The sequence below is a fragment of the Schistocerca serialis genome, chromosome 1 (genome assembly GCF_023864345.2).
Source record: "Schistocerca serialis cubense isolate TAMUIC-IGC-003099 chromosome 1, iqSchSeri2.2, whole genome shotgun sequence".
Classification (NCBI taxonomy): Eukaryota; Metazoa; Arthropoda; class Insecta; order Orthoptera; family Acrididae; genus Schistocerca; species Schistocerca serialis.
The window spans coordinates 632,405,478-632,420,697 of NC_064638.1; the positions used below are offsets into that span (position 1 = coordinate 632,405,478).

Below are 15,220 nucleotides of genomic sequence, written 5' to 3' on the forward strand. Positions count from 1 at the left end.
TTAGTCGCCAATTTCTTGTTGGATTTATCCCAATCTCTGTCTTCCTCTACAGTTTTTATTGGTGTCTGCGGCTTCCTGTGGTATCGTGGAAGATATTCCCTGATGTCATCCTATCCCTCCTTCTTGTCAGTGTTTTCCATATATAACTTTCTTCGCCAACTCTTCGGAGAATACCTTCATTCCTTACCTTATCAGTCCACCCAATTTTTAACATTCTTTTGTAGTACCACATCTAAAATCCTTCTGTTCTCCTCTGTTCGGATTTTCCCACAATTCATGTCTTATGCTGTACAATGCTGTCCTCCAAATGTAAATTTTCAGAAATTTATTCCTCAAATTATAACTATTTTTGATAAAAGTAGTCTTCTCTTGGTTTTAAGTCCTCCTTTCACCGTCGTTACCGGTTATTTTGCCACCTAGGTAGCAGAATCCCTAACTTCCGCTACTTTGTGCTCACCAGTTCTGATGTTAAGTTTCTCACTGTTCTCGTTTCTGTTACTTCTCATTACTTTGGATTTTCTCCGATTTACTGTGAACCCATATTTTGTATTCAGTAGACTTCTCATTCTGTTCACGGATAATGTAGTTTATTTTCAATTTCACTGTCATCAGCGATTCTTAACAGCGATATCCTTTCGCAATGAATTTTAATTCCACTGTTGACTGCTTCATTAACGTACAGATTCAACAGTAGGAGCGAAGAACTACACTTCTGTCTTACACCCTTTTCAATCGGTGTACTTCATTAGCTGAAATGAAAAACTTCAACGCTCCACCTTCCTTCCAGAAACCTTCCAGTACATCTCTTCAGTGTAAAAGTAGCGTGGAATACTGGATACAGCGACACCAGAGTGGCGAACAGGTTATACACTTAGTTTATAAATGTGAAGTGACTAAACCTTACTAATGTGTCTTGCATTGCAACGAATGACAATAATGGTCGTCGTGGCCCGACCTACTGGCAATGTGGAGGGATTTTTGTACAGACGTTGACATTCTCAGGTGTAGCAAGAACAGGGAGCAGTATCTGTCTGCATCCAATATGGATCTCTGTCAGCAATAACATTTTAACTTTTACCACGCAGGCGTAATGTTACTGAAATTGTAACGGAACTGAAGTTCAGTACTTACATGCATATCCAAAAGAACTGTTGACGATCCATAGGTGTATGAATGACTTACGAAATTAATTCTGAATGCGAATTCCTCTGCATCAGCTGTATCAGGTATCGATCTACTACCCAACCGTGACATGCCAAAATTTTCGTATGTCATCATTTAGTAATAGATCTATAGCCAATACAGCCGATGTCAATGAATTTGCTATCAGCGAATTAAGTTCGAAAATCAAGTCCCATACGAAACGTACTATGACGTGACTAAAATATTGTTTGTGATCACTAGTGATTGGCGCATCATTGGGTAGAGATTTAATTATCCTGAGCTTTAGCGAACGTTTCAGGGTTAGTAGTTCGCACTGCGTGAAACTGTGCATTCAGTAAGTAAAGCAGCACATTTTATTCTCTGCCAGTACTGGATGAAAAGTACGGGATTTGTTGTGCGACATCTACACTACTGGCCATTAAAATTGCTACACCAAGAAGAAATGCAGATGATAAATGGGTATTCATTGGACAAATATATTATACTAGAACTGACATGTGATTACATTTTCACGCAATTTGGGTGCATAGTCCCTGAGAAATCAGCACCCAGAACAACCACCTCTCCCCGTAGTAACGGCCTTGATAAGCCTGGGCATTGAGTCAAACAGAGCTTGGATGGTGTGTACAGGTACAGCTGCCCATGCAGCTTCAACAACATACCACAGTTCATCAAGAGTAGTGACTGGCGTATTGTGACGAGCCAGTTGCTCGGCCACCATTGACCAGACGTTTTCAGTTGGTGAGAGATCTGGGGAATGTACTGGACAGGGCAGCAGTCGAACATTTTCTGCTTCCAGAAAGGCCCGTACAGGACATGCAACATGCGGTCGTGCATTATTCTGCTGAAATGTATGGTTTCGCAGGGATCGAAAAATGAAGGGTAGAGCCACGGGTCGTAACACATCTGAAATGTAACGTCCACTGGTTAAAGTGCCGTCAATCCGAACAAGAGGTGACCGAGATGTGTAAACAGTGGGCCCCCATACCATCACGCTGGGTGATACGCATCCAATGTGCCTTCACCGCGATGTCGCCAAACACGGATGCGACCATAATGATGCTGTAAACAGAACCTGCATTTATCCGAAAAAATGACGTTTTGCCATTCGTGCACCCAGGTTCGTCGTTGAGTACACCATCGCAGGTGCTCCTGTCTGTGATGCAGCGTCAAGGGTAAACATAGCCAAGGTCTCCGAGCTGATCGTCCATGCTGCTGCAAACGTCGTCGAACTGTTCGTGCAGATGGTTGTTGTCTTGCAAACGTCCCCGTCTGTTGACTCAGGGATCGAGACGTGGCAGCACGATCCGTTACAGCCATGCGGATAAGATGCCTGTCATGTCGACTGCTAGTGATACGAGGCCGTTGGGATCGAGCACGGCGTCCCGTATTACCCTCCTGAACCCACCGATTCCATATTCTGCTAACAGTCATTGGATCTCGACCAACGCGAGCAACAATGTCGCAATACAATAAACCCCAATCGCGATAGGCTACAATTCGACCTTTATCAATCTCGTAAACGTGATGGAACGCATTTCTTCTCCTTACACGAGGCATCACTACAACGTTTCACCAGGCAACGCCGGTCAACTGCTGTTTGTGTATGAGAAATCGATTGGTAACTTTCGTCATGGCAGCCCGTAGTAGGTGTCGCCACCGGCGCCAGCCTTGTGTGAATGCTCTGAAAAGCTAATGATTTGCATATCACAGCATCTTCTTGCTGTCGGTTAAATTTCGCTTGTGTACATCTTCTTGATGTAGCAATTTTAATTGGCAGTATTGTAGAATATTCCCGTTTCAGCTCGTATAGTTCATGAAGGTCCGATGGATGGCCGCGTCATACCTGGCTTCAAAATGGCGTCTGTGAAGGAGGTTCGTTCCTAGCAGCGAGGTATCATTGTTTCTTTTGTGGTAAACTAGAGTGTCGTACGGGCGCTAGCAGAATGTCTACCGAGACTTGTCAGTGAACAGTGAGATGATGCTCGAGGCGTCTGTCATCAGTCCCTAAAGTTGCTGTGGAACGTGCGGACACTCTCTATCAAGATGAACGACGGATCACAATCCAACAACTCGCTGCACAACTGGATGTCTCTGCCGTTAGTACGTTACACTAGTTGGGGTACTCAAAGGTGTAAAGTGCATCCATCTGTTAGGCCTAATGGAGGATGCTTTCCACAGTGGACATGGGGGTGGGGGTGGGGGAGGGCCTTATCGATGCAGCAAGACGTTGGCTCCAAGGTCGACCAGTAGAGTGGAACCATGCAGGCATGAAGACCCTCGTAGTGGCATGGCGTAAGAGCGTCACACTGATCGGAGATTATGTTGAAAAATAGGGATTTGTAGCCTATACAGTAAGGAATAGTATGGTGTATTGGAATTCTGAATGAAACCTAGCTGCTTTCAGAATAGCGTTATTTTTTGAAAGTCCTCGTAGGACGTGAGGCACCCTTGTGCTGTGCGCCAGTATGCTGAGACTGGTGGCGGTCGCCTTACAGAGGTTAGGTAGCCACCGCCACTGCTGCCGCCGCCGCATCCACTTTGCGCCACCTTGGCGCGGCGCCAGCGCGGGCGGCGGCGGCCCAGCGGAAGCTCGCTGCCCCGCTGCCTCGCGCTCAGTTGCGGCGCGACCGCCAATCGGGTAAGACCGCCGCTGCCGCTGCCGCCTCAGCACTCGTCGGCCCGCGACCGCCGACGGCTCCGAGCCACAGCGCGCATTTTCGTCACGGAGTGCTCCGAGTTGCACAGCTACCGCTCCTCTGTGACAAAAGGATCCAGTTTACTTTTCCGGACACTGCTGCTTTTGTGGACAGTGGCAGCCCACTTAGCGGACTTGAATTCCTTACGTGATCTGCGATGTGACGAGTTCTGAATCACCCCATATCTCCACGACAGTAACATCTCTACATCCGAAACAGTTCATTTCGGTAATTCTTACACTTCGTCTAAGAACAGAGGGGTTGACATACTGTGCTTTCGTTAATTATTACTACTTTGGAGACGTCTGGTGAACTGTATGATGTTGGATAACATATGACGAAAGTAGGCACCAAAATTTTCCATTACTATTATCGGTCTTAATAGGCGATTCTAATGATGTACCTCCGATCGTATTAAGATGCTATTTTTAATTTCCTCGCTATCTTCTTCAAGCATGGCAAATTGCTGCCTACACGGAAATATGGAATGCATTTGAAATACTCGACATGAAATTTGATCACGTTTCTTCGTTCGTTGAAAGCCGATAAATATTATTTCTTGTATTGTAAGTAAGTACACTGCAACCAGTTAAACTTCAGTAGTTAATACTTACTGATTCTCCTTAGCTATTAATTTCTTAGATAGTAGTACGGCTCACTTTCTTCAAAGGAGTGAATATCTAACGACAATGGTCAGGTTTCACTGAGTCTCATACGAACAGCTCTGTGTAAAAACATTTTTTTTTAATATATTGCAACTTGCGTTAAGTTCTTCCAAAAATTTTCGTAATTTTTTTTATTTTAAAAGGGGAATGCAGTAACTGTCTTAACACGGGTGCGTTTTAACACGCGTTCATGTATTATTGAGTAAGCAGAAGTCTGAGACGAGATGAATCATTCCCCGTGTCCTTTCTGAGTGTCTACGCGGTTGCAAACTGAATAGTTAGCCATCCCTTAGTAAAATGCAGCCGCAAGCTCACGCCGGAACGTTTCGAACGCTCGCGGCGCCTCATCGTCGGGTGCCCGGAGGCTGCTTGTCGTGCGTGGTGGAGGCGGCGAGCAGAGCGCTGCCGCTCACCTTCGCCCTGGCCTTCCTTCTCGCCGCCGTGTGCGCCGCCGGCCACAGCCAGCCACACCCCCTCAGGCACGTCCGCCACAGGAATATCAAAAACATCACAAGTAAGTCACAGTGTTTAGTGCAACGCTGATTTCATTAATCTAATGAAGCAACTTTTTTGTGCTACTACACCACAGATTCAGTATTTCAGACACAAACCTTAACCCATTCTCTGCGAAACTGTATGTAACCTCAATAGAAGATGAAAACCCAAAAGTAAAATGTGCTGACGCTTTTTATGGAGACACGGCTCTGGCTATGGTTAACGCTACATTTTTTTTTCTGTTACTGAACGTAACCGATTCAAAATGTAAATTTTGGACTTAATTTCGTTCCCGTGCGTCTTTCCCGTCTAGAACTCATGAAATGAATACATTAATTTTACGTTTCGATGCAGATCATGGACATTATTTGATAATGATAGAAGCTCCTTGAACCGGAACTGGTAATACATGTTGCGTATTGTAGCATTCGAGGGTGGCTGTGATGAAATGTACTGCTATTCCGATTTAGACAGAAAAAATTGTGGAACTCTCTTTTTTTAAGTTTATTACACGTGTGACCCGAAGTCTTATGCCCCAAACTACTTCTAGCACATTTTGTATTGAATGAAATTCAAGTGAGACACGAAGCGTCGGATATTTTCACTTTTATCATATTTTACAGGTCTGATGGAAGCTTATTAAGAACCAAACCTATAGAAATGGGCACATCTTTCTTCTTAACTGTTGAGGAAGTTTTATTGAATTGAAAATCGTTTTCCTTTCTAACGCACACTGAGTGGATGCAGCAGTTTATCTTATCAGCAGGAGCACATCGTTTGCATCAGGGGATGCATGAACGACGGTCTACCAGTAGTCCATAGACTGACTCTGAAAATAGTTCCGAATGCTTTTTTCTGAGGCACACATTTCTTTTTGAACAAATTGAATAGCCCCAAAACATTATATATTATAGCTCTTAAACAATCCTTGGTGGTAATATCTTCATACACTCACTCCCACTGTTTCATTCGTTATTCTGATTTACGACACCATCAGCTCTAGTGGATGTAAATTAATTAAAGCTAAACGAGTGTTTGCAGTTATATTTTCTGCTGATTTACTACATCCGCGTTGATCACTCAGTCGTCTTAAGGTGGGCGCTGCTCTTCGCATGACCAACATGCGAAATTGGGGCATTCTTCCAAATGATGGAGATACATCCTGCGACTGCCCACCTGCTGATTTTTCCTCAACTTGAACGGCCCTGCACAACACAGGACCTGATTGAGGGAAACAACATCGGAGTTGCTACCTTCTGGAAATGCTGACCGGACACGGCAATGAATGAATGATAGAGTGCTGCTGAATTACCTATTATACCTGACACAAAACATTGCTTCCTTTTCACTTAATGTCAGTGGTCCGACTGTACTGTTTATTTCATGGATTTACGATTCCTCGCGACTTAGTGGATGGACATTCAGTACTGTCAAATAAGTGAAATTTTTTAGCAGCCGTAATTAGCATAGAACTTTTCTTTACTTTGTATCTTTCACTCTGACGCTTTCATATTCATAAATTTGCGGGCCATCGGTAGCACGTCAAAAATATCTGGCTGTCTAAGGCGCTGACGTCAGACATAAGGTAGTTTACTTACTTGGTCATCTATAGCGTCTGATCACCATGTTTGCCTTTCATATAGTTTTCTCACCTACGGCTCAACATTACACACTATTATCAGAATATTTAATAATGTGGCCTCCTATCAACCCTTACAAAATTTCAAAACAACGAAAGCGCTGAACTTTAAAATTGTTTCCCAGAGTGTGGCATTACTAAAGTAACTTTTCAGCACTGAAAAAGCTCAGAATTTCATGTCCATAATTTCCAGTCGCGTGGGTAGATCACATAACGAATGAGGAATTACTGAATAGAGTCGAGAAGAAGAGGAATTTGTGGCACAATTTGACTAGAAGAAGGGATCGGTTGGTAGGACATGTTCTGAGGCATCGAGAGATCATCAATTTAGTATTGGAGGTCAGCGTGGAGGGTAAAAATCATAGAGTAAGTCCAAGAGATGAATACACTAAGAAGATGCAGAAGGATGTAGGTTGCAGTAGTTATTTGGAGATGAAGAAACTTGCACAGGATAGAGCAGCATGAAGAGTTGCATCAATCCAGTTTCTGGACTGAAGACCACAACAGCAACAACAATTTCAAATCTGATTCACTTTGGCGTTTAATCTTTTTTATTATATCACCAGTTCACTGCTAAATTCAGTCTCAAGTATTTTACCCGCCGAGAAAATTGTACAACTCCCAGAATAAGTATGTAAACATTACTTAAATTTAGTTTACCAAAATTCAGTAATGTATCTAAAATATTTCACTATTCTGTAACAGTAGAAGAGAGTGTATTATTGAGAACTCAGTATATAGTGTGAAACACATGGATGAATCACATATAATGGAGACCTGTAGACCTATTACTGTTGAACCGCTAGGCACATTTGAATAGTTAACTTTTACCATATAGTAACATATTCTTTATCGTTTTCATCTTGAAATAAAACAAAAAGCCGTGCTCTTAAATTAGTCCTAAATTCTACATTTAAAACATAACGGACGCTTTCAGACCTATCGTACTTGACCGTACTTGTACGTAAATAGTCAAACAAAGCGTCAAATCTGATCATGCTTCACTTTTAGACGATGTTTCGTGAAGGTGTTATGAGTAACGGACTTTGCATAAACCGTAATTCTTACTGAATAAGTTGTTTGGAGATAGACCTAAAGTATTTGCTGTCCTACTTCGAATTAGACATTTCGGCAGGCAGTACGACGTAATCCGGTCCAACTACACTTGATGAAGCGTGGGGGACTGACGGAGAAACTTGCTGTCAGATAGACTGAATTCTTCAGTGTAAAACTACCTTTGTGAGCTGTCATGTTAAATGCTGGGGTGCTAAGATACTGGAAAGATGGACATTTGAAACGGGAGCTTCGGTATGATCAATCGTTTAGCTCAGTTTTTGTTCATTTTCCATGAAATAAGTATCAATTGTTCTCATTCATGACGACGTTGTAACTGACTTACTTAGATGTTTCACACCTACAGCTACCCCGTCGGAGGCTACCAAAGATAAATTGATGATTTGTAAATTATGCCATAAGAGTTTCCATATGCTATAAAGGTCCTAACTATGTTCAAAACCCCTGGTTGCCAATAATTCCGATCTTGTGATCATTTGCTTCTAATGTTCGTACTTTGACTGATATAACTGAGAGTAGATTCAGTTTTCTTTTAAATATATATTCTGCGTCTTATCACCTTTTCCGATTATTCCCTCCTTTCGTATTCCCTTTCCAGTGTTACCTCAACTATGAAATCATCATTAAAAATTAGAAATGTGATTTACTACCTTATGTATAAGGTTATTATATGCTGGTGTCACTACTTAACCGAAGATAATTTCTCAAATACGTTTTTTACGTTAAATAAAATTTCAAGCAGACAACAGTAGGCTTAAAACGACAAATTTGTATAGGTAAGTTTAGCTTCACAATTCTTCTTTTGGAAGTGATTGTTTTTATACTCGATGATACGCGCAAATGACTTTGAATATTCGGAATTATTATACAATTATCTCCAGCAAGAGTTGAAGCAGTTCACCGTTTCAAAAATTAGGTTCCTTTCTTTAATGACATCCATTGCAGAGATCTGATTACTATTTACATTTTCGACAGTCATAAGTTGCAAATGTAAAAGTCTTTCATAACTGATAATAAGAACTAGAGGACTGAGGGTAAGAAGTACAACGTAGCATATGAATACTCTTACTGCACAAAAGTTTGAGATTAAGGAAGTAATTCTGACAACGAATTAATGTGTTAGATATTTAACAAATAATATACATAACCCCGTCTTTCCAAAAGGTTACGAGGCTCGAGTGACAGAAAACACAGAAACACTAAGATGGTGGTTTAATGCTTCAGAATTTGTGGTAATTCTCACCCTACTTGCGAACAATGGACAGAAAGTTCATACAACCATGCGAAACTGTTATAAAAATTCCTTCTTTGGGATATTGCTCAACTCGCGCGTGACATTTGCATGTTATCCGACTTTGTCAAATGTATAGGACGGATTTTGTTTGTACACATTTTTCTCTTCTAAACGTTCTGGAGAATGAACTGAACACTGAACAATTGATCCAGTGTAGACACACTATAGTCACTTGTCAGTTTCCTAACACTGCCTTCATGTCTCTTGTTTACAGTTGTTAGTTCAAGTTGCCACCATAGCTACTTCGCTGACGTCGTTTTAAAGGCAGGAATAAAATCATTCTCGAGACAACTTTGACGGACGGTGTGCATATGAATTCTCTAGAAAGTGTCCCAAGCAAACACCGTAGTTGAATGTGCTTAACATGTCATGGCAGTGTCTTATAACAATAGCAGATCATTTTCTGAGATAATTAACTGATGTGTATGTCTATAATGACCCAGTGTGTTGTTTTTGCGATCTCAGTCAGAATACGGGGGTATGCATATAGTCCATGCCATTGAAGCATTTTCGTCTCTGCATAACTACAGGAACCTACATTCATCTGAGCCTGTTTCCTGTATTTAAACCTTGTTCTCACAGTACAATTTTTATCACTGCCACCACTCCTTCCAATAACAAAATCAGGACTCGCTGATGCCTCAGGACATGTGCTATCAACCGATCCCTTCTTTTAGTCAATTTACGACACAAGTTTATTTTTTTCCCCACTTCAGTTCAGTACCTCCTCGTTAGTTATTCGATCTACCCATATAATTTACACCGTTCTGCTGCAGCACCACATTTCAAGAAATTTTATTTTTGTATAATTTGCGTTTCAGTTCCGTACAAGGCTACGCTCTGATCAACTGCCTTCACAAAATGCTTCTTAATACCCAACTTTCTATTCACTGTTAACAATTTTCGGTGTTTCGGAAATTTTTTTCTTAATACTGTCAGTCTGCACTTTAATCGATTATATTTTTACCATCGTCAATTATTTATGTCCGCACAGCCAATCACCAACATTGCTTTTAGCGTCTTATTCCATAATCTAATTCTATTAGTATTGCCTGATTTAATTCGTTTACCTTCCATTATCCTTTTTCTACTTTCTTTCTTGTTCATTTATAAGCCGGCCGCTGTGGTCGATCGTCTCTAGGCACTTCAGTCCGGATCCACGCGGCTGCTACGGTCGCAGGTTGAAATCCTGCCTCGGGCATTGATGTGTGTGTTGTCCTGAGGTTAGTTAGATTTAAGTAGTTCTAAGTCTAGGGGACTGATGACCGCAGATGTTAAGTCCCATAGTGCTTAGAGCCATTTTAACCATTATTTAATTCATCTATAACCTCTAGTCACGACACTATCAATTTTTTTCAATTTCTCAGTTTCTCTTTCTAAACATGTTATTTTTACGTGGTGCTACTTTCTTCAGATCTGCTCTACACCAGGACATGCTGTAAAACTGAACTGAAGATGGTCTGTACTGACTGAAACCGGTCATCGTCGAAGGACTTTATACTGTGATCAAAGACTGGAATAAAAAACATTTGACAGTACTTGGATCACTGTGTGTATTCGCGACTATATCGCAGCTTGTGCAAAAGGAAACTGGCTTGCCTCTTACCCACTAAAAAACATACAAATGTTCTAGTAATGCTTATTTCTGAAGGTAATAATATAATACGTTATACAAATATATGGAAATTTTTTCGACACCGGATAGTCTTTATAAAAGGAGGCACAGAAGAGGGTGTCTGGACTTTTGTGGATCTAATTTCTGATATACCGTGGACAGTAGAATCAGTGATTTACGTAAAAAGTATTAATGCCGTACACTATTCAAACTTTACAACAGCTGTCGCGGAAACTTTTTTTTTTTTTTTTTTTTTTTTTGCACAGGTGACTAGTGTAGAAGTGCACGTTTAGTTTTTTGTTAACGGAAAAATAAATGAGACACATTAAGAAATTCTGCAAAGTACCGTCCTCGATAATCTATCGAAACTTAGCAGTCGTCGATAAAATTTTAACAGGGTGCGCTAGCTGTTTTGGATGTTCTTGCGTTTTATACTACGTACTGTGACGGGTTCGAGAGACGTTTATTTATGGAAGGTCGTTTTGAGAAGTGTACTTGTTATTGAAGCATACCGTAGCACAGTGAGATATTTAGTTTCTTGATGAGGGAAGACGCCTTCTTTTAAATGTTTACTTGCTATTACTTCATTATAAAGTTTTCACATATAGCATCTATACAACATAGCTAATAAGCGAATTTATATGTCATAGCAGCTCATCATTCAAATTCACATTTCCACTCTTTACTTCACTCAACAGTTCCTTCTATGTATAACCCTTTCGTTGCGTCATTTTTGTTCTCCTTTTACCTTTTAATCATAATTTTAAATTATTGTAAAGATCGCTAACCAGTTATCGAAAGTTTGCAATAAGTGAATTTAGACTTCTCGGGTTATAACCAGAGAAGGCGTCGCATTGACTCGGCTGTTAACCGAAGAAGAATTCAATCATCAAGTTAGCAGTAAGTTCTTCACAAGAGATAATATGATCGTTGAACCGCTTATTCGTTCTTTAGCCTAGGAATACGTATTACAAAAGTATTCAGTTCATAAGAGAGAAATGCTCTCCATAAGTGCAGTGATTTAGTTTTCTCATTGAACAGTACTGAGAAAAGTAGCTTATCATCAAAGGCAAGATTCTGTCGGTGCAATTCTCATATTCTTGTCAGACAGCTTACATTTAAATTGTTATTTTTTATCCCTCAACTGTCCATGTGAATATTTGACCGATTATTTGAACAATATAACAGGCACGTCCTTCCTCCATGATACAGGTGCTCTGTATTCCTTGACGTTGTTCCTAATGAAACTTTATTTGGTAATATTCCTTCCTACCTTCCACCATCGCTGCCGATATCCTAAACTAAGTTCGTCATACGTCCATTCATCTTTCTATTGCTTATAAGCAATTCTATCTTTCACTGCTCATATATCCCACTTACCTGAAAATAGTGGATCAAACTATAACTTCTTTTAGGAATAAATTAGTAATTATTTTGGTCTAAGTTTTGGTGTAAGCTTTCCGTTGGTTGGCAATAATATTTGTCAGTGTACACAGAAATAGTCTTAAAATGTTCAACAATCAGTAACCAATTTTTCTCTCTTTTAGTAGTAATATGGCAATTACTTATTGTGAAGAGATATACTGCAAGTGTACTTCCATCATCAGCTACTGGTATCTGTTGCCTTTTTAACTCGAATCACGAGTCCAACTAGCATATTGTACCACTGCCACATGTCTGAGGCTAAATTTGGGCCTTGTGAATTTGAAGTAAAGTAACGTATTTCAAGAAACGTTTTAAGCAAATTTACAGAATTACATACCCTTGCAGGACCCATCTACATTTCTTTACAATTTCTCTGAAGTGCCGTAGTTGTAGGACTCTATTAATAGGTAACAGTGAAAGCGTAGAAATACCACGATCATCAGATGTGTATCATGATGAAAACTTTTCTTGGAGTTGTTTGCTGGTAGTATCAGTTTGTTTTATGTCTTAGTCAATTTATTTTATTCGAAAAGATCATTGTTTTTAGTTTGAAGTATATTTAGGTACCATTAGTGAAGTTTACGTACGTTGTGGGATCCGATTTTAGTGAATAACTTCTAGACATTCAATCATAACATTTCTGTAGCTGATCTGTAGAGAATATGACCGCTTCTCCTTTTGGAAAATTGCGATTTGAAGAAGACACTAATTTATAATTTCATAGTCGGTTTACTCTCTATGTTCATAGAGAATAAAAATTTGACGTCGTGATATTATTTGAACAGGAAGTTTTCTGTTTACGCCAATGGCAATGAGTATTCGCACCAACAGTTTTTTTTATTTTTTTTAATTTTTTTGTGGATTCAAAGCTGTGCATTTTGTTAAGGGCGTCATGCGTCTGCATAGGCTGTTTTATTTGAAATAACCACTTTATTTCATGATTTAGTGATAAACTAACTACAGCCCCTTGGGTATTATCAAACTTGGCAATGCTAAGGGGACCATATTAGCCAGTTGCTAAATCATAAAAGAAGCCTTTATTTCAAAATAACACGGTATATGTAGCAAAACGACTTCCATCCAAAATAGTTGCATGTTTCAGCCAGCTAGTACATACTTCCAAGGCCTGTGCAAGTGCCGAAGAATTTAGGGTAGCAGGACATCTGGATATTGTCAGAATCCTTACAGAATGTTTTCGCATCTCGGCGGTATTGTTCACAACGACAGCGTTGTTCGTTATTCTCGCTGTGAGCCGAACTCATTTTTGCAAGTTTTCCTTTTTTTTTCTTTTGTCTGTCAAGTTAGGCATTAGCTTGTTTTAGGTGATAGGTGCACACCAGGCTGTAAACAAGCATCTTTAGATGTAACCGACGCTGATTATGCTTTAACGTCACGCCAACGACGTTCACAACATATCTTTGGTAGTTAACAAAGACTTAAGTCATCAGCAGATCTTTGTGATATTTTTCAGAGCTTTAAGGATAAACCTGGATGCTTTGACGAAAATTTGAACCACCGGTCTCTCGAATGCTTGTACAGTATCTCTAACACTTCGCCACATCGCTCGTTGTCCGTATTTGTTCGATTAGCCTACCGCCAGGTCATACGTTAAAATATATACATTTTGTACACTGTAGGAACACAGTAACCTGTACACCCGTGCTACACTCCATTACAAAGCTAATGCAATGGACAGGAACATCTGTTGTATTTTTCAGAGTGAGGATGATGGATGATGTACGTATTTCCTTACTGAACTGCATCGCACCGCAACGGCACGGTTAAACTTTCGCTAAACGAGGAATTCTCGTAGCTCCAGAAGAGAGGGAAAAAGAAAGACAGACAGAAACACAGAGAGTGAAACCACTCATCACCCATTTTGTAACACCTCGATCGCGGAAGCAGTACACGGTGTGTTTAAAATATTGCTACGCTGACTGTAGACTCATGACTTATTTCTTTACCAGATATTGGATTCACTTTCATGAGGACTCCGTGACAGAAATCTAGTCAATTTCATAATATTTATCAATAATAAAAATTTTCTTGAGGAAATTGACAACTAAGAGAAGATATAATTTTTCGCTGTAACAAAGATGCTATATAAACTTCTCGATGGTGACCGTTAGACACAGAAACTAAGTGTAGAAGGAAACTAAGTTCCAGCTGATGCGCTTCGTTCCTATGATTGTTACTCTTCTTAGATTTATTTGAATGAGAAGTATCGGATCGAATTTCGTAAAGCTGACCAACAACACAAAGAAGACCGCGGTGTTGATCACGTGCGTCTACACACCACATCCAAATGATACTGTTATCACACGGTGGTGAGGCAGTAGGTTAGCATCATGTAGTGTTAAACGTCTGCTCGCGAAGGTAGTTTTCAGAATATTTGTTAGTGGTGATGTCGTGTTTGAGGAATAAAAATGAACAGAAGTTTTGTTTTAAATTTTAAACAAATTTGTGCTAATAAACCTCAAAATATCATGTTTTCCCTCGAGCTGTATTTACAACAATATGCACTCAGTCTTTTGTTAATGCTAGAGGAAAAAATATGTATTTGTGCATGAGAAATTTGTGAATGTCCCATTCCAGTAGAAAATGAAACTACACTGCTGGCCACCGTAAATGCAACACCCTGAAGGAAGCATCCGAATCAAGTGAAATTTACACCATGGGTTTGCAGCGATGAGATATGCAACTGATTAGAATTTCAGCGCAGACGCACATCACGCGCGCCTGTGGCGCCACCTCATAGCGCCATTTAAGGCTTGGCGATTTCGACGAGTGTACGTTCGGCACGTGTGTTTACCTTGTGGATGTTTCACAAGACGATCAGTTATGCCTCATAGACAACAGCGAACATCTTTTGATCAAGTATCCGAGTTCGACAGAGAAAGAATAGTGGCTTACCGAGATGTGGATTATCATACAGAGAAATCGCTAGTCGTGTTGGACGAAACCAAACAACTGTAATGCGGATATGTGACCGTTGGATGCAGGAGGGTACGACGGACCGACGTGGTCGATTGCATTCACCTCGGTGCACCACTGCACCTGCTGATAGGCAAATTGTGCGCATGGCAGTGACGGATCGCTCAGTGACATCCCGAACCTCAGCACAGCACATTGCGTCTGTAACGCATCATC

The 15,220-nt window shown here is 40.5% G+C and overlaps 1 protein-coding gene across 1 annotated transcript in view; it reads left to right on the plus strand.

Moving 5' to 3' along the window:
* Positions 1–3,801: 3,801 nt before the first annotated feature.
* Positions 3,802–15,220, plus strand: part of LOC126419775 (nephrin-like) — a gene marked incomplete at its 3' end in the record, with an annotated part of 483,228 nt that continues 471,809 nt past the window's right edge. The window contains exon 1 of the mRNA XM_050086987.1: positions 3,802–5,042. Within this exon, the coding sequence (XP_049942944.1) occupies positions 4,826–5,042 (217 nt within the window). The remainder of the gene's footprint in view (positions 5,043–15,220) is intronic.